General features: G+C 50.1%; 8 protein-coding genes across 8 annotated transcripts; 7 read left to right on the forward strand and 1 right to left on the reverse strand.

Moving 5' to 3' along the window:
• Positions 1-279: 279 nt before the first annotated feature.
• N7525_002362 (uncharacterized protein) lies at positions 280-2,049 on the forward strand (the record flags this gene model as incomplete). The annotated part of the gene is given in 8 exon segments (XM_061212281.1): positions 280-530; positions 591-937; positions 989-1,132; positions 1,180-1,272; positions 1,288-1,394; positions 1,456-1,676; positions 1,754-1,907; positions 1,963-2,049. 8 exon segments carry the CDS (start codon positions 280-282, stop codon positions 2,047-2,049), a joined length of 1,404 nt encoding a protein of 467 aa, XP_061071507.1.
• A 506-nt stretch (positions 2,050-2,555) lies between these two features.
• N7525_002363 (MFS transporter) lies at positions 2,556-4,386 on the forward strand (the record flags this gene model as incomplete). Its single annotated transcript, XM_002556940.2, has 5 exons — positions 2,556-2,819; positions 2,850-3,212; positions 3,278-4,027; positions 4,077-4,190; positions 4,249-4,386. The coding sequence occupies 5 exons, from the start codon at positions 2,556-2,558 to the stop codon at positions 4,384-4,386; spliced, it is 1,629 nt and encodes a 542-aa protein (XP_002556986.2).
• Positions 4,387-5,298: 912 nt separating this feature from the next.
• On the forward strand, positions 5,299-6,947 carry N7525_002364 (putative MFS sugar transporter; the record flags this gene model as incomplete). Its single annotated transcript, XM_002556939.1, has 2 exons — positions 5,299-5,503; positions 5,596-6,947. The coding sequence occupies 2 exons, from the start codon at positions 5,299-5,301 to the stop codon at positions 6,945-6,947; spliced, it is 1,557 nt and encodes a 518-aa protein (XP_002556985.1).
• Positions 6,948-7,631: 684 nt separating this feature from the next.
• N7525_002365 (CAZyme family GH131) lies at positions 7,632-8,576 on the forward strand (the record flags this gene model as incomplete). Its single annotated transcript, XM_061212282.1, has 4 exons — positions 7,632-7,740; positions 7,796-7,932; positions 7,981-8,145; positions 8,208-8,576. 4 exons carry the CDS (start codon positions 7,632-7,634, stop codon positions 8,574-8,576), a joined length of 780 nt encoding a protein of 259 aa, XP_061071508.1.
• A 263-nt stretch (positions 8,577-8,839) lies between these two features.
• Positions 8,840-9,640, reverse strand: N7525_002366 (SDR family oxidoreductase; the record flags this gene model as incomplete). Its single annotated transcript, XM_002556938.1, has 1 exon — positions 8,840-9,640. One exon carries the CDS (start codon positions 9,638-9,640, stop codon positions 8,840-8,842), a length of 801 nt encoding a protein of 266 aa, XP_002556984.1.
• A 797-nt stretch (positions 9,641-10,437) lies between these two features.
• N7525_002367 (uncharacterized protein) lies at positions 10,438-12,333 on the forward strand (the record flags this gene model as incomplete). Its single annotated transcript, XM_002556937.2, has 5 exons — positions 10,438-10,559; positions 10,614-10,730; positions 10,780-10,833; positions 10,889-11,350; positions 11,409-12,333. 5 exons carry the CDS (start codon positions 10,438-10,440, stop codon positions 12,331-12,333), a joined length of 1,680 nt encoding a protein of 559 aa, XP_002556983.1.
• Positions 12,334-13,339: 1,006 nt separating this feature from the next.
• N7525_002368 (intradiol ring-cleavage dioxygenase) lies at positions 13,340-14,663 on the forward strand (the record flags this gene model as incomplete). Its single annotated transcript, XM_002556936.2, has 3 exons — positions 13,340-13,595; positions 13,651-13,975; positions 14,057-14,663. The coding sequence occupies 3 exons, from the start codon at positions 13,340-13,342 to the stop codon at positions 14,661-14,663; spliced, it is 1,188 nt and encodes a 395-aa protein (XP_002556982.1).
• Positions 14,664-16,560: 1,897 nt separating this feature from the next.
• Positions 16,561-17,947, forward strand: N7525_002369 (putative integral membrane protein; the record flags this gene model as incomplete). The annotated part of the gene is made up of 5 exons (XM_061212283.1): positions 16,561-16,737; positions 16,799-16,909; positions 16,961-17,352; positions 17,415-17,479; positions 17,547-17,947. The coding sequence occupies 5 exons, from the start codon at positions 16,561-16,563 to the stop codon at positions 17,945-17,947; spliced, it is 1,146 nt and encodes a 381-aa protein (XP_061071509.1).
• Positions 17,948-18,332: the final 385 nt, after the last annotated feature.

Here is an 18,332-nt window from a genome sequence, read left to right on the forward strand (position 1 = left end):
TGTTTGGCATTACTTAGCGCAGGGCATTCTTTTGACCACTGATTTCAGGTATCGATCCTCACCTGGGGCATTGGTGGTCATCCCCCCAACTTCCATCTCCGAGACTCCGTAGGGCTATCCCCGCACTATGACCTCATCAATCTACAGCCAAACTTAGGTTGTCCATAATCAATTATTGCAGGTCTGTCACTTCCAGGAATTGCTTTTCTATTCTTTCGTCTAATCATGACAGTTACCACGATCGCTACAGAGCTCTAAACAGTGACCCCGGCCACTGCAATGGCAGAACCTCACCACACTGCTACTTCCGGTCCTGACATCAACAGGAGTTATTCAATAACAAAAGAAGAGGAGGATCGACCGGAGGATGTGATCTCTCATCTGGCAGACCCCTTCGGGGATGAGGAATTTGCGGAAATCAAGTATCGCACGTTAAAATGGTGGCAATGCGGCATGATCATGATCGCGGAAACCGTCTCCCTCGGTATCCTGTCTCTTCCATCTGCTGTCGCAATGCTAGGACTTGCACCGTACGTGTTCTACTACTTCCTGCTCATGTCCAGCATGACAATATGCTGATAGCTTTCCAGTGCAGTCATCCTCATCGTCGGACTGGGTATAGTCGCAACCTATACTGGATATGTCATCGGCCAGTTCAAACTCCGACACCCACAAGTACATAGTATGGGAGATGCTGGGGAGGTGATGTTCCATCCGATGGGCCTAGCCCGTTTCGGAAGGGAGTTCTTAGGAACGGCTCAGTTGCTTTTCCTCATCTTCGTCATGGGCAGTCATATCTTGACTTTTAGTGTCATGATGGATACAGTCACAGACCATGGGACCTGCTCGATTGTATTTGGGATCGTCGGATTGATCGTCTCGTTCATCTGTGCCTTGCCCAGGACCCTTCGCAGGGTCTCGTGGTTATCTTTTGCTTGTATGTATATCGATACCCCTTCTACAACGACCTCCTTGTTAACTATCACAGCTTTCGCAAGTATCCTTGCCGCACTCCTGATTACCATGATCGCCATTGCTATCCAGCGCCCGGGTGACGGCAAGGTCGATGCGACTACAACTGTCAGTCTTTCGAAGGGGTTCCTGGCCGTGACAAATATCGTATTTGCTTACGGTGAGTACGAAACAACCCGTCAGATCCCGCGACTAATCGGTATCTAGCTGGACATGTGGCTTTCTTCGGCTTTATTTCTGAGATGGAGACCCCGACGGACTATCCCAAGACACTATACATGCTCCAGATAACCGATACGAGTATGTATGTAATAGCCGCGGTTGTTATCTACATCTACGGTGGGAAAAGTGTGGATTCACCCGCCCTGAGTTCCACAAAGCCTATAACAGCAAAGCTTGCATATGGAATTGCTATCCCTACGGTGCGATATCTCTAGCATATGTTTCTGCTTTTGATAAACAGTTTCTAACTTGATATTTTAGATTGTTATAGCTGGTGTGATCAATGGCCATGTCGCGGCAAAATACATTTACGTCCGCCTGTTCCGGGGCACTGATCACATGAAGAAGCGCACATTCTTCTCAATCGGGTCCTGGGTTGTGATTACTTTGGTATTATGGGTGATAGCCTGGATAATTTCCGAGGCAATCCCTGTGTTCAATAACTTGCTGAGTCTGATCGTGAGTGTCGCCGGAAGTTGCAAGTTAGATAGGTACTAACATGGATCCACGGAGTAGACTTCCCTTTTCGCGAGCTGGTTTACCTGTGAGTGATATTCAGTCCATATCAAACTGTTGATCATGCTGACCTGTATGAAGATGGCCTGAGTGGTATCTTCTGGTTGTTCCTGAACCGAGGCCAGTATGGGGCTTCCTGGAAAAAGATGATTCTAACTGTCGTCAATCTGGTCATTGTCGGGATTGGTGCTTGCTTGGTACGTCGAATTTTTCAATTCTGGGCCATTTATGATGTTACTAATTGTTATGAAGTGTGGCATGGGTCTCTGGGTGTCTGGGAAGGCAATTCACGATGATTCAAGTGGTGCCAGCTTTTCTTGTGCTGCCAGAAGTGGATGAAGTCGGAAGGTCTCGGCGTACAACATGTTCTAGATGTATCCAACTGTCTAGACAGATTCAACTTTCAATCTGGTGAATTCATATCAGTAACATCTTCATCAGTGGTCATTGTTTCCTTGGGTGCGGTTTATCTTTTAATCCAATGCTCCTCGAATACCTGGGAATATATATAACCAGCAGCACACAATCATTGTTCGAACAAAGACGACCACTTCCTTCAATTTTGAACTGCTTGGAATATGTACTTAGATATTTGGATTTCCATTTGAAAATACGTAACGATGTCGTCGCTAATACCACGCATGACTCAGCCCTTCATCGATGAATGCCATGACGTGTTGCAAGATCACCCATTGTGGGTTCGAAAAGAAACAATGGCTGTGAACCGTCTATTTCTTTGGGGTAGATCTACTGGAGTGCTTGCCTTGCATATGCCAACAGGCTAATGGTGAGCCTTCACTACTCCCAGTTTCTACATCACGAATGAACACCTGCCCTCAGTTATCATGACCAAGGGTGTCTCTGCAATGGCCAACAAAGAGACCCAAACGTCACTGTCCCCGCAAAGCACCCTGCAATCAGGGCATGATTCAGCTAGCATGCGTACCATGTTCGACGATGATGACCCATACGACGTGACCGACGCGTTGGAGAGCAACGAGGGATCTGCAGAAAGCAAACCTGATAAATCCCCAAACGAGAAAGAAGACTCGATCGTGGACTGGGACGGCCCAAATGACCCGGCATGGCATCCGATTTCCCTCCTTCGAGTTTGGACAGATCCTCTAATACGATTCTAGGAGATGCCCAAGAACTTTCCCCCACGGAGGAAATGGGTGATCACCATAATGCTAGGAATGATGACAATCTGCGTTACTTTCGGGTCTTCGGTCTTCAGCACAGCAACAAAACAGACGGCGAGGAAATTCGGTGTTTCTCCAGAAGTCATGGTGTTAGCTGTCAGTTTGTTCGTCCTGGGCTTCGCTTTTGGCCCCATTATCTTCGGACCCCTGTCTGAACTGTACGGACGGAAGCGACCGCTGTTTGTGGGTATCTTTATCTTTGCAATATTTCAGATCCCCGTTGCGGTAGCCCAGAACTTGCAGACTATCTTCATATGTCGCTTTCTGGGAGGACTTTTCGCTAGTGCGCCCCTTGCCATTGTGAGTTCGTCGCTTGTCTCCATCCCACACTTTCCCTCTCGCTCAATTCAATTTGCTGTGTTTAGGTATCAGGTATACTAGCCGATATGTTCGACCCCGTAGAACGAGGCATTGCAATGGCCATCTTCGCCGCGGCAACCTTCATCGGCCCGGTCGCTGGACCAATAATCGGCGGGTTTGTAACAATCTCATACCTGGGCTGGCGTTGGACCGAGTATATCACAGCTATTTGGGCATTTGCCACCGCTGCCGTCGCCCTCCTGGTAATTCCCGAGACATTCGAGCCGACATTACTCGTGCAACGCGCTAAACGACTGCGGCACAAAACCAAGAACTGGGCTCTCCATGCAAAGGCAGAAGAGAAGGTAGTGAACTATCGGGATATCGCAGTACGATATCTCCTGCGTCCGTTTCAAATGCTCCTGCAGGAACCCATTCTTCTGCTTGTCACATTGTATACAGGTTTCATCTATGCGTTTCTGTACACATGCTTCGTGGCCTACCCGATCTCTTTCCAAGAAGAGCGAGGATGGAATGGCGGCGTGGGAGCATTGCCATTTGTTGCTGTTATTTGTGGTGTCTTTTGCGCTTGTTTGATTATCATTGCATTTTCATTGACGCGGTATAGAACGTTTATAATCCGCAATGGCCGGGTTAAGCCAGAGGAGCGGCTGATTCCTATGATTCTTGGAGGTATCCTGTTACCTGCGGGCATGTTTTGGTTTGGCTGGACCTCAAATCCACACATTACTTGGGTTCCGCAAGTTGTATCTGGGAGCTTCTTGGGCTCAGGCGTCATATTGATCTTCTTGCAGGTATCATTATCCACATTGGAATAACCAGGCGGAATACTCACTATTATAGGGACTTAACTATATCATCGACGTGTATCCCATGTACGCCAACTCTGCGATCGCAGCCAATTGCTTCTTTCGTTCATGGTTGGGGGCTGGGTTTCCTATGTTCGCAACGGCCATGGTGTGTTATGTCCCTTTACCGGCAGTGGAACAATTAGGCTGATCATAATACAACATAGTTTCACAACCTAGGAGTCGCTTGGGCGATGACTTTGCTAGGTTGTCTTACCGCTGCGTTGTTCCCTGTGCCCATTGTGTTTTACATATATGGGCCAAAGATACGGTCATGGAGTAGGTTCACGATGAAGGAAGAATAAGATCAAGCTGCGACATGTTCAGGCCATTGAGCAGGATTAAGGGGAATATGGATATAATTTCATCCGAAATAGTCTTACATAGTGATATCCGCGACATCAACCAGTAAAGTATGTTGATGGTATGTTGATGCTGACGGTAGAATTATCAAGTGGACAATTTCCTAGGCCTTATTATATCCGATCTCGGCACAAAGTCCTCGCTCTAGACCCGAGGCCCCGAGGCCCGACACCTATGACTCGGTGTTTATCGTTCTGATTTTAGGCAATTCCGATGATCACAGATATGGAATCGTTGCATCAGCCTCGGCTAGCAGTTACAACATCAAAAGACAAATATGCATGACACCACTTCGCGTTATCATGGCCCGAGGCACGAATGGTCGCACTCCATCGGCCAGGTCCGATGTGGAGCAGACCGGCTAGAAGACTGCATGATGTACGGCCTAGCCAATCCCCGGATGTAGTGCAAGTACAGTTTACCCCGGCTTTTCACAAGGGGTTCAGCTAAGCTTCCTGGGCAAACCATGAAGCTTTAATCAAGCATTATAACGTCCCGCGAAGCAGGGATCTGGGGAAATCAAGACTCTTAGCTAATATTATCTTCCCCAGTGACGGCTCCCACACACTTCTACTCCACTCTCCTTTGAAGACTTGGCCCGATATGTCTTCGGTTCCACATCCTCGCCAATGGGAGCTGCGCTTCTTCCCCCCGGGGTATCCGCCCCACGTACTGCTCGGTTCCACCAGCGTCACGATCGTCCGGTGGACGGCGTTCGCCGTCTAACACTCAGATGAGTGTATATATGATGTTTATATCCAACCTGCAATCGGTTTGGCGGGGCAGTCGGCGTGGCATGATCTTGAAACTCTAGATCTTGAATTAGCTTTCCTTCCTCATACGACCATACAACCATGGCGCCATACTTTGGCCTTCGCGGCCCTTCCCTGAATAGGGCTATCATGTGGCTGGTTGTGTGTCCAGCCTTTGTGACCTATGGATACAATCAAGGTGTGATGGGAGGTCTATTGACCCTGGAATCATTTGCCAAGACCTTTCCGCAGATGAACACTCTCACTGCAACCGATGCAGAGAAAACCTATAACTCGACCATTCAAGGTAAGGCCAGTTACTGTACTCGGTGCGGAGATCAATCACGGATATTTCGTATCTCCACAGCTTGACTCCTTGCTCACCCTATGTTCTTTCAGGCACGGTGGTCGCACTATACACAGTCGGTGGAATATTCGGTTCGCTATCATGTATTCAATTCGGTGACAAGCTCGGCCGCCGGAAGGTCATCCTACTCACCTCCTTCATCTCGATGATTGGCGCTATCCTCATGGCAACATCCTTCTCACTTCCACAATTCATCGTTGCACGGCTTGTCCTCGGATATGGCACCGGCGGTTACGTCGCTACAGTACCCGTCTGGCAGTCCGAGATCTCGAAGCCTAACAAGCGTGGCGCTCACGTAGTAACCGACGGTATCTTCATCGGCGCCGGTATCACCTTCTCTCTGTGGATCGACTTCGGATTCTTCTTCGTTAAGACCAATTCAGTTTCCTGGCGATTCCCCTTGGTCTTCCAGGTGCTGCTATCATTAATGGTCATGGGTTTTGTGATGCTCTTCCCTGAATCGCCCCGGTGGCTAGTGAAAAGAGGTCGCACCGAGGAGGCGCGGGAGATCCTGGCGGCGCTGGACGACGTCGACCCGCACTCGGAACAAATCACCCTCGATATCCGCGATATTGAGACTTCCCTAGCCCTTTCCGGAACTGGTTCGTGGAAGGATATGCTGAAGATGGGCGAGCAAAGACTGTTCCACCGCACTGTTCTCGCTTGTATGGGTCAAATGTTCCAGCAGATGTGTGGGATCAATTTGATCACATTCTACGCCACGACCATCTTCGAACAGTATCTCAAGCTCAATGCCGTCCAATCTCGTATCCTCGCTGCTTCCATGTGCCTAACACAGCCGCTGGGCGGCTTACTGGCCTATTTCACCATCGACCGTCTCGGTCGCCGCGTGCTAATGCTGTGGAGTGCTGTCGGGATGTCAATCTCGATGGCCATCCTAGCTGGAACAACTTCCCTCCAAAATAATACCGGCAGCTTGGTCTGCGCCGTGGTATTCCTTTTCGTCTTTGAGTTCATCTTCACAGTCGGCTACTCCGGCTTAACCTTCCTATACGCAACAGAGGTCGCTCCTCTCCAGTGCCGAGCATCTATCAGCGCCATCTCCGCTGCCGCCGTCTGGACGTTCAACTTCCTCCTCGCTGAGGTCACGCCTGTCGGCTTCGCTACCATCGACTGGCAATACTATATTATCTTCGCCGTGCTGAACGCCGCCATCGTGCCGACTGTCTACTTCCTCTTCCCGGAGACGAACGGCCGCACCCTGGAAGAAATTGACGAGATCTTCTTGCAGTCGCGCAACATCTTCGATCCGCCCCGCATTGCTCGCTCACTCCCCCGTATGCACGTTGCCGACGCTCATGGTGTTGATTCCAAAGAGGTGGGAAGTGGCGATGATGCCACGGCTGAGAAGCCCACTATGTAAAGCATTCACGAAGATATGAATTGAGGGTCCTGCTGGTTCATCGGGATATGTAAATAGACTTCCCGACCGTGTCTCTTAAGCGACCGGTCATTACAGATTTATCAAACGAAGCGTTCTTTTGGTTGCCGATTATTTTGACATTTCCATTTCCTTGTATATTTGGGGATAAATACGCAGATTGACGTCGGCATATCGGACCGATCATGCGACCGGCGTCTCACTCAGTCTCACTTCTGTCTCACTCAAAATTGGCGCCGTTTCAGGCTCTGCAGAGTTTCATCCTGCAGACCCCAGAATCCTTATTTCCGTGACTTATTTGGGAAGGCACCTGTCGATCACTTCCGGTTTGTCAATTGCCCTATTGGTTGATAATGTTGAGAAAAAGTGAAGAAAATGAAGACAATGTACCAGGGCCCCTGATTACTGTTTTGGTAGCGGAATTACACAAATGGGGGCTTTTGAGATTGGCTAAATTCATATCCAAACCCGCAAGCTGTCGACGGATTACTTCGAACAAGCCCGGATAGCCCGGGTTTCATGGTCCCCATTGTCTCCGTGTTATTTCCGGGTGTCTTGTCTGGAATATGGATATATAACAGCATTTGGAAGGAGTCATTGTTGCTTGGAAGCAACCCATTACACCTCCAAATCAATACAACGCAGACATACAATCATCGAACCAAAATGCGGTCTCTTGCATGGCTCCTCTCCCTCCCCTTAGCGGCTGAAGCCGGCGAAGTCCTGTGGAGCGGGTTCTTCAATGCCTCCGCGACCGTTGCCGACTTCGACAAATGTAAGAGAGTCAGAGTCTCGGCAGTTACCATTGACCAGCACTGACAGACAAAAAGGGTCATGGTCTAACCAAGTCGGCGATTGGCAGTGGTATATTCACGGCAGTGCCTCGACCGAAACATACCTGGGGCTCTCACCTGATAACAAGAACCCGGCCGATACGAGTGATGAGCAGGGCATCCGGATCACGATCGTAGGTCATGCCTGAAGCTGAAGGGGAGTGGAAGCTGATAGCAGTCAGGACGGCACGTCGTTCTGGAATGGACAAACCATGGAACGATCCGAGATCATCCCCCAAACCAAGGCAGATCTCGGAAGCGGTCATTTGTTCTACCATTTCTCGCTGAAGACGGAAGACACAAATGCACCGAACCCGAACTTCGAGCATCAGATCGCGTTCTTCGAGGTAACGAGCCCCCTATCCAGAGTATCGAACAGACCGATAGCTAACATGTATATCCACCGCAGAGCCATTTCACAGAGCTCAAATACGGCACCGCGAGCGGCGCTTCGGGCAAAGATAACACCCTCCGCTGGTGTGTCGGTGGAGTCTCGAAGTGGGAAACGGACTTGGAAGTAGGGAAGTGGTACAACTTCGCCTACGACATCGATTTCGACGCGAAAACTGTTGGATTGTGGGCTTCGAATGGGGCCGATGACCTAAAGCAGGTTGTCTCGGCTGTCAGCGCGTCGACTTCGACAAACTCCGCGGATTGGCATGTCGGCGAGTTGCGCCTCCCTAATGGGGGCTCGGATGCGGCTGCGGAGGACTGGTTTTGGTCTGGCCTCTTTGTGGAGAAGGCTCCGATCACTCCTGGTATTGCCGGTCCTGCATGAGATATCAGTTCGATGTAGTTTGTAATGAACTCGGTAGGTATTTGGTGATGGCATCCCGTCGTCGAGCTGGAAAGAGGACAAACAAATTGCAAACATGACAAACTTAACAACGATCCACTTTACTTTCCACGGTTGGATCTGCCCATGATGTCATCCATTAGACAGTACTCGATACTACTGATACAGTTCCTCGAATGGACAGGAATGGAAGTCATAAGAAATTATGTAGTCCTTTAAATTCATGTAATGTACAAATGAGGTATTTACCGCACAGTGTAACCACCGTCAATGAGCAAATCGTTGCCCGTCATGTACGTGCTGGCATCGCTGACCAAGTAAACATAAGCACCCTTGAGTTCCTTCGCATCACCATTGCGACCCATGGGGATCATCGAGTTCCAAAGGTCCTGAACGTCCTTTGCGACGAAGTCAGACAACCCGGTGTCAATGTAACCAGGTGAGATGCTGTTAACGCGGGCAAAGTCGCGCCATTCGTTGGCCAGCGACCGAGCAAGGTGAATAGTGCCCGCCTTAGCAACATTGTATGAGGTCTGTTCCTGGGGGAAGTTGGCGATGTGGCCTGACATGGAAGAGGTGATGACGAAGCTGCCGGTGCCCCGCTCCTTAAAGTGGGCGCCAACAGCCTTGGCGCAGTGGAAGGTGCCGGTCAGATCGGTGTTGATCACTTCGTTCCAGTCCTCCACAGACCCATCGAGGATGCCGCTGTCGGCTGTGCGCCCGGCGTTCGCAATGAAGGCGTCGATCTTGCCGAAGTCCTTGAGCACGTCTTTCACGAGGGTTTCCACGCTCTCCCAGCTGCCCACGTCGCACTTGTATGGCTTGACCTTCACGCCGTATTCTTCGGAGAGTTCCTTGGCGTTCTTCTCGCCGCCCTCCCGGCGGGAGGAGTAGGTGATGGCCAGGTCGGCGCCCATCTCGGCGCAGCCGCGGGCGGCTTCGATACCCATGCCTCGGGCTCCGGAGGCTCCGGTTACAACGACGACCTTGCCCTTGAGGCTGAGGAGGTCAAGGAGACGGTCGGCTTTAGGGACGGGGATAGGCATTGTGGTAGATGGGGGGTTTTGGATGGTCGAGATGAGAGGTATGTTTGGATGGAGGGATTGGAGGGTTCAAGGATAAGAGAGGAGAACCAGTGTTGTTTGAATATGGTTCTTCAATATCTGGACCTCGAGGTGGCTTAAATATGCCTTATACCCCTCTCCTAGAGCCATGACTTCATGCCCTCGCACTGACATCAGAGAGCCCAGGTAGGTATAGCCGGGTTAGGGACCTCCTGCGCCTGGCTTGATCAGGTTATGTGTGGGCATATCCAGTAAGAACATCGAATGGTCTCAATCATGACAATCTTGGTGGGGACGCTTGGCGGTCAGTGACATCATGACCTGAACTGAGATTTGTCCAAGGCTCATTCATTCGTTGATTATCAATGATTATGTTTCAGATCCGCATTGGCATCTAATTCTTGCAAATCATGCCGACTGATTCTAGAAGGCTCTTTCATTGATATCGTGTATCCTTGATCAGGACATGCCCAAGGCATCAGCTCTGGCCGCGGAGCACCGCCCCACTTTGACACGCCAAGGAGGAGTATACAATTGCAACTTGAATCTCTCCCACGCATCTAAAACAAATCCTTCATGGCAGTCCACGGAAGTGCGGTGGGGTATTCTAGATCAAAAGCGTAAAAAGAAAGGCTGTCGAAGCCCTAGAAAGTCATGACGGAAACGACAATGCGGAGGAAATCCAAACGTCACATTGACTCAGCAATGCATCAGGAACAAAAGAAATTCCCCAGCCACTCCCAGGACTGCAAAAGCCTCTTTTTGTGTTTATTGCCAGTATGGGAGATCAAGCCGCAACAATCCCTCCTACTCAGCCAATCCGAGAAGGTGGACATATTCAACGATCGTCCACAGCGAGTACCCTGCACCATAACGAGTTTCAAGATTCGTTTTTCTCAAGGTATGCGCAAGTAACTTGCCTATGACAATTGGGACTCAATTGACCATGTTGTAGAGTCCATTCCTTCTTCCAACGAGACACACACATAGGTCATGTCGGGCGTCACCCTTTGCGCGGGAGCCAGGACATCGAGATACACACCTGGAACGGCCCAGATGACCCGGATAATCCGTAAGATGTGAGAGGAATGAGGGACAGCGGGTCTTTGCTGACAATTCAGATTCAATTGGAGCAAAACGTATAAATGGGTGCTCACTCTGACGATTTGTTTCATGTCAGTTGCATCCGATCGTTTCCCATTTGCCAGAAACAATACTGACTCATTCTAGTTCAATCCTGACAGGTCTACCGGCGGGATCGTACGGCGCCGGAAACAAATACATGGAACAACGCTTCCATGTTCAAAACGAGCCGTTTCCAAACCTCGCATGGGCTACAACGTCTTGGAATATGGGCGCTGCGTTCTGGCCCCTGATATTTGTCCCATTGACCGAATCTTCGGGGCGTATGCCCGGGTACTTTATTGCATACTTCATTCTGGTCGTCTCACTATTTCCTTCGGCCTTTGCGCAAAACTTTGCGACACTAGTCGTTACCCGATTCTTCGGCGGCGGGGCCTCTTCGGTATCTATCAACATTGTTGGGGGTAGCATCAGTGACGTCTGGTATGGAGCCAATGCTCGGAGCTTACCGATGTCTCTATTTGGATTTACGAGTGTGGTTGGAATAGCCCTGGGTCCATTTATCGGATCAGCGATTCAACAGATCCACAAAAGCGACCCATGGAGATGGTAAGCTATGGTTTCACCCGTGCTGCTAATATGTGGGACACTGCTGATAAAACTTCAGGATTTTCTACGTTCAGATCATTTACAATGCTGGATTGATTCCGATCTTCTGGCTCATTCTTCGCGAGACCCGTGCAGATGTGATATTAAAGAAACGTGCCAAGAAGCTCCGTCGGGAGACAGGCCGTCCTATCTACGCCGAAGCCGATTTGGATACCACCAGCGTCTTGAAGCTTGTGCAGATTTCATTCGAGCGCCCTACACGGATGCTCCTCACAGAACCTGTAGTTATCTTTTTCACTCTGTGGGTCAGCTTCGCGTGGGGAATTCTCTTCCTCTTCTTCTCCAGTGTCGCCCAGACGTTTAGTGCAAACTACGGCTGGGGCACATTCCAGACCGGCCTAGTTCAGCTAGCCATATCGGTCGGAGCTGTGATTGGCACCGTTTTCAATCCCATCCAAGATTGGATCTACCTCAGATCCGCCCGCCGAAATACTGAGCGTCCGGGTAAACCTATCCCAGAAGCCCGCTTGTATACTTCTATACCTGGCAGCCTGTTGTTCGCGGGTGGGCTCTTCTGGTACGGTTGGGCTAGTGTCGGGGACGGTTCTGTCCCTTGGATCGTGCCTGCACTGGGAATTGGCTGTACTGGCGTGGGGATCTATTCTATCTATATGGCTGTGGTCAACTATTTGACAGATGCATACGAGAAATACGCTGCTTCGGCGTTGTCAGCTGCTTCATTGGGACGCAACTCCTTTGGTGCTTTTCTGCCTCTTGCATCTTTCCAGCTTTTCAACAACCTGGGCTATGGCTGGGCTGGATCGTTGCTTGGCTTCGTTGGACTTGCCCTGTCAGTCGTGCCTGTCGTGCTGGTACTTAAGGGGCCGGCTATTCGTCGTCAAAGCCCATTCATGCGTGAGGCTATGTTTGAGCCTGAAGACGACAGTGAAAAAGACCTGGCTTCCGAGAAGCCGGATGTGTGATTGGTCACTTTTCTTGAGAGGAGTGGGTGGACACGCGTCACCACTGGATGCCTATACATGAAACGAAAACAAATGGTGGATATGGATAACATATTTTTCCTTGAGCTAGACATTATGTTTACATTTATCAAGTTAGTCAGAAAAGCATTGCATGTACAATTTAAGACCAAAGTGCAAACCAGTCGACTATGGATGGCCATGTGGAGTGTATATATATAGGAACTTGTCGAACATCAAACTCCCCAACGTAGGCTAAATCCGCATCTGGCTTTGTTGCTGCCTCCAATAGCACATACTCTATTCGCCATGTGCTAAATTTGGCAATTACAGCTCCTAAATGTAGTTGGGTGGATTTCCCAAACACAAATCTACTCTTGATGTCCAGAGGATCCTCAGCCTCGCTTCGTTGCGCCAAGACAACTATTGTGCTGGTGATAGCATCTTCTCACCGCAGTACCGGCTCAAGATATATGCCACGGGCACAATTCACTTCCAATAAGGTACAGCATGTATCTGATCAAAGCAAGATTTAAACCCTCAAAAGAAAAGATCGTGCCGATTAGGACTCTTATGGCGCCCCCGCGGCTCGGGGGCCTGACGCTCCGCTTAATCAGCCATCAGCTTCGCCCACGGGCAATCCCGAGGTCGTGTAAGGCTATATTGGGAAGTGCCGAAATTTGTTTCCAATTGATGAATGGTGATTTGTCTGCCCTAGGCGATCTTCCCTAAATTGAATAAGCTCGTGGAGCAGAGATTGCCAACCACCAGCTTTCATCAACTGTTGACGCGGCGCCAAGCAAGCTTGTGTCGAAGATGCCCCATGCTTGCTCCCACTTAGGGCTAAGCTATGCAATATGCAATAACGCGAGTAATATCGCGTGTTGCAGATGGGAGACCCCTTCAGAATGACACGCGTCAGGGGACTACGATGGGATATAAATCCAGGCCGTTGCGGCCATGAGTCCAGTCGTTCACAAACCACCAATTCATACCTAGCTTGTTCAAAATGGTCCATCTTTCTAAATTCCTCGCCGTCGCAGCTGCATGCCTGGCGGCTCCTGCCATCGCCCACCCGGGAGAGAAGCACGATCCTCACGTTGTAAAGCGTGAGATCTATGCTCGGGATGTTATGGCCGCCCATGCTAAGCGCTCCCTCAATGCTTGCGAGAACACTTCCCAAGCTCGCGAGTTGAACAAGCGTAGCATCGCCCGTCGCTCGCAAACCGTCAAGAAGCTCCGCCAGAAGCGCGGGATCACTGCTAGTAAGACTGGTTCCTAATCTGGTATCCGATGAGATACTAACATGTGTATATCAAGATCCCCAGAAATGGCGCCGCGACCTTGCTGCCCTCGAGAAGTGGGAGGCCATCGACCACAACCGCACTGACATCCTTGATTACAGCCCTGCGACCCCGGAGTCAGTCGTCTTCGGCGCTAACACTAGCGCAGTTCTGACGCCCACTGTCACTGACGGTCCCTACTATGTCTGGGGTGAGGTCGTGCGTCAGAATATCAAGGAGGAGTTTTACTCCGATGGAGTGGATGTTTTCCTCGAGGTGCAGTACATTGATGTGAACACCTGCAAGCCCGTTCCTGGAGCTATCGTCGACATCTGGCAAGCCAATGCCACCGGTGTGTACAGGTAAGTTTCTGATGCTCTCGACGCGTCTGAACATTGCCATCGAAATTGAAACACATCTCTAACCACCCTTACCATGCTCAGTGGAATCTCTGTATCAGACAACTACGCCGCAGACGGCTGGGACTCGACATACCTGCGCGGGATCCAGCAGACCGACCGCGACGGCGTCGCAACCTTCGAAAGCATCTTCCCCGGCCACTACGAGGGTCGCGCCACGCACACCCACCTGCTCACCCACCTGAACACAACCCTCCTGCCCAACAAGACCATCCTCGCCGACACCGGTAGCGTCGCCCACATCGGCCAGCTCTTCTGGAACGAGGTGCTCCGCAGTGCCGTGGAGGACACCTACCCCTACAACACCAACACGCAGGCTATCACCTCCAACGCCGACGATATGTGGAGTATCTTGCAGGCCGATAGCGCTTACGATCCCTTCCCGGAGTATATTTACCTCGGTGAGGGTCTGGACGATGGATTGTTCGCTTGGATCCAGATTGGAATCAACACTACCGCTGATTACACCGATAACTCCTATTACAGTATTGCCGCTTTCCACGGGGCTGATGGTGGCTACGCGCTTTCTGATAGCTCGGTTGGTGGTGGTGCTCCGGCTGGTGCCTCTGGTTCTCCTCCTAGTGGTACGGGTATGCCTAGTGCATCCGGCTCGCCTAGTCCGTCTGCTTGAGGAATGGACTAAGGAGGGAATGAACTGAATCAGTCTTCTGGGGAACTTGATAGCTAGGTTGATTCACCGAGGGAAAGCCAAGATCAGCCCCTTGAATCCCAGCGGTGCATCTGTTATTAGGCTTCTGTACGTGAAAGATTGCCCCACCTGTACAATTAAACAGATATAGGCCCGTTTGAGCAAATTTCATCCGCACTTTTCGCACATCTATCATTTGGAATTTCCCCGTAAGTAAGACTACTGTGATCTTTAGGAGCGTAGCAAACCCCGGCACAGGAGTTAGGGCGCAATGGAAGTGTACTGATCACAAACAATTAACCCCCTGAGCGGGGTGTGGCGGGCATAGCGTGTAAATAGACGCGCACGGACGGGATGTTTTCGGGAGATCGTGAAAATCATTGAAGCGGGAGTCCAACAAGGCTTTCACGTTTCGATTTGTTGAGCCAAGCCTCTGCACGTAACGCAGATCATTGGCATTTGTCAAGCGCATTTTTCGAAGATGGGGTGGGTACATCGTGCTTAGCTCAATTGGGCATGGTCGTTTGTACACATTTAGCGCGTACACATTTAGGGTTCCGGTAATCCAGCCCTGGGGCCTTGCGTTTGAATACATCAACCCAATTCCCTCCGGACGTCCGGGGTAGAATGCGAAGGGCCGCGGCATTTGATTGTCTCATATGATGAAGCACTGAGTTTCAGTGTCGGTTGAAGAATCCCAAAATCCAGAAGAAAACTAAGGTTCTCGAGTTCTCCACTGTTCCATGGTTGGGAGGTTTTGGAAAAGACATTAGAGTTCAACCCATCCATGGAAGCGAACTCGTACTCCGTACCGGGATCAATAAGGTTGGACGTAAAACGTCACATCTGCATCTGTTACAAACCCTGCTTCGTGCAGGACCAGTGTGGTTCCATATCACCTCCAGGTTCCAGGGTTTTATTCGACTGTTAAAGGACGGGCGGCGCCGGAGTCCGTGAAGAGGAGGAAAGCCGGGCGAAACTCAATGCACGTGTGCCACCAGCATCTCCCCATACTCCCCAATTCTTCGGTAAAACCTTGGAATCCTCGTGCCAAGGGTACCAACACCGTTACCCAATTGCTGGGACAGGCCTGCAAGGACAAAATTCTCACCAATTGCAAAATAGGAAGGCATACAAATGAGACTTAGCACATCATAGACATAATATACGTTTTCTTGTCCCTCAAAATAGTTTCATGAAACATCGGTGGGGAATATTAAGCATACTAAAACAAAGAAAACAGGTTTTGGCAGACAATCTCTGTGTCGTTCTGAGGTTTTATCCTTCTTCCACATTGATATATAGAATTAATTCTAGAATTAGATCAATTGAACTAGACTTGTACTATATATTAGCCCTCTCTCTCTGTCTCTACCTCGTTAGATGATTGAGAAAAGTCATGGTGCCTTAACTACTGTATGGGTAGTGGGGCAAACACCGACCTCGGGAGTGTTGGTGCCACAGTTAATAACTCAAATTTCAATAGGCAAACCCCTCTACTCCGTACTCCTCTAGGCTGCTCAAAATGACCCCAAAACTGGCCCGCCATTTTGGGTCGTCTCATGTGGCGATCCATCGAACGAGGACTCCATCCGAAGATCCAGTACTCATCCGCCCCCACTAGCGAGATATTATTGACTGGTTGCCGTCTCAAGGGGTGGCTCCCTTTTCCAGCGCCGATTCCCACTTTGGGATTTTCGATTGAAAATAGAAAACTTCGGGGTCTAGAGCTAAGTGAAGGTTTATTGAAGTCAGAATAGCCGGCCACATGGGGATCTTCAAATAAAACCACGAGGGAATCCCCCCGTTCCTTTGGCTCTCTTTGGCACTTTCTTTCTATAGGTGCGGATGGGATCCCCATGCCCTCTGTTCCTTCACCATGGATAATATGGAGGTACTTGAGGCGGTCAACGATGATAGCCGGAATAAGGCGATTTTGATCGTCACTTCTGTTTTCTTCGCTATTTCGCTTTTGAGCGTTATCCTAAGATGCTTCGTTCGCACTCAAGTCGTTCGGGCTTGGGGCTGGGATGATGGTACTATGGTTATAGCCATGGTGAGCTAACATGCACCTTCCACAAATCGAACAACAACTAATATCGCACCTTCCCTTATAGGCACTCAACACGGTCTTCGCAATTTGTGGGATCGTCGGGTGTAAATACGGCCTAGGGAGGAAATTGGCTTATTTCGCTCTACACCCGGACGACTTCCACCGCGCATTGCTGGTACGATCCTAGCCCTAACATCTGGAACGCAAGCTCACGGACTCCCAACAGTGCTGGTGGACAGGCCAACTCTTCTACGTATTGACCTGCGTCGTCGCTAAGATCTCGATCATCATCGCGCTTCTCCGCATCACCGTTTCCCGCGTCCACGCCTACATCCTCTACGCCGTTATAGCTCTAGCCACCGCCATTGGTCTCATCTTCTTCTTCTTCACCATGTTCCAATGCTCCCCCGTCGACCTTTTCTGGAACCGCGCACAGCCTAAGGCCAATGGCTCGTGCATTGATACAAATGTCCTCATCGGTGTTGCGTACTTGTACAGTGTTGGCGCCGCTATCACCGACCTGACTATTGGATTGCTTCCCGTGGCACTGATCTGGGACTTGCGCATGAAACGCCGCAACAAGGGTGCCATAGTTGCTATTTTGGGTATCGGTTGCATGTTCGTGGTCCCGAAGCATATGTGTTTAATCTATATGGTGGCAATTGCTAACATGTCTGCAGTGCGAGTGCCGCGGTCATTATCCGCATTCCCTACATCATCACCTACAAAGATTCCGAATTCCTATGTACGTACCATGTCGTCTCAGCTTCGCAATTCATTTCAACACGGAGAGTTCCACTGACACCCAGCAGACGCCACTTACCAACTCTCTATCTGGTCCAACGTCGAAGCCGGCATCGGCATCACAGCAGGCTGTCTCACAACATTCCGCCCCTTGGTCCGCTTCTTCCGCGACAGTTCATCCGGTGGTCTAAGCCGCACACCAAACTCATTTCCCTTATCCAACAACCGCGCTGCTGGCTTCCGCCGCTCCGTGCCATCGCAACACTTGTCCCGTGACGACTGCCAGCTCTGGACTGGCAGACGAAGCGACGAATACCACGGCGTTACGACCACTATCTCCACGGCTCAACAGAAAGACCTTGGTTCCAGCGAGGAAGACCTGACTCCATACAGTAACGACAACGACCCCGAGGCTCCCGGGTGGAAGGTTGAGAGGTCCGTTCGCGTGTCCGTGCAGGATTCACGATAGATCTAGGCTCTATAATACTTTTAATCCCATGTCTAATTTACGATAATTATTTTATTTTATTTTAATTTTCCGTCCGAGAATCGCCTGTTTTTCCTTCCTATTAGCACACTTGAAATTGCTGGGTTCTTGTGTATGTAGTGGCGCCATTGTGGGATCATCCGATCGCGTTGGGCTTAAATGGCCCATTGCGATGTTCGGCCGAGTTAAGGGCATGGACCGTACAATTATGGTGTTGCCACTGCCAATGGTGTGGCATGGTGAACAGACGGCTATTCATAGGCACAATCAGTCAATTGCTCCAAAACATGAATTTACTTTACACGAAACTACTAACTATAGTTATGTTTTATTAGTATTTGTACCCTAGTACATCGGAAGGGTTAGG

Source organism: Penicillium rubens, assembly GCF_028828025.1.
Source record: "Penicillium rubens strain IBT 27055 chromosome Unknown utg000001l_segment0_segment0, whole genome shotgun sequence".
Taxonomy (NCBI): Eukaryota; Fungi; Ascomycota; class Eurotiomycetes; order Eurotiales; family Aspergillaceae; genus Penicillium; species Penicillium rubens.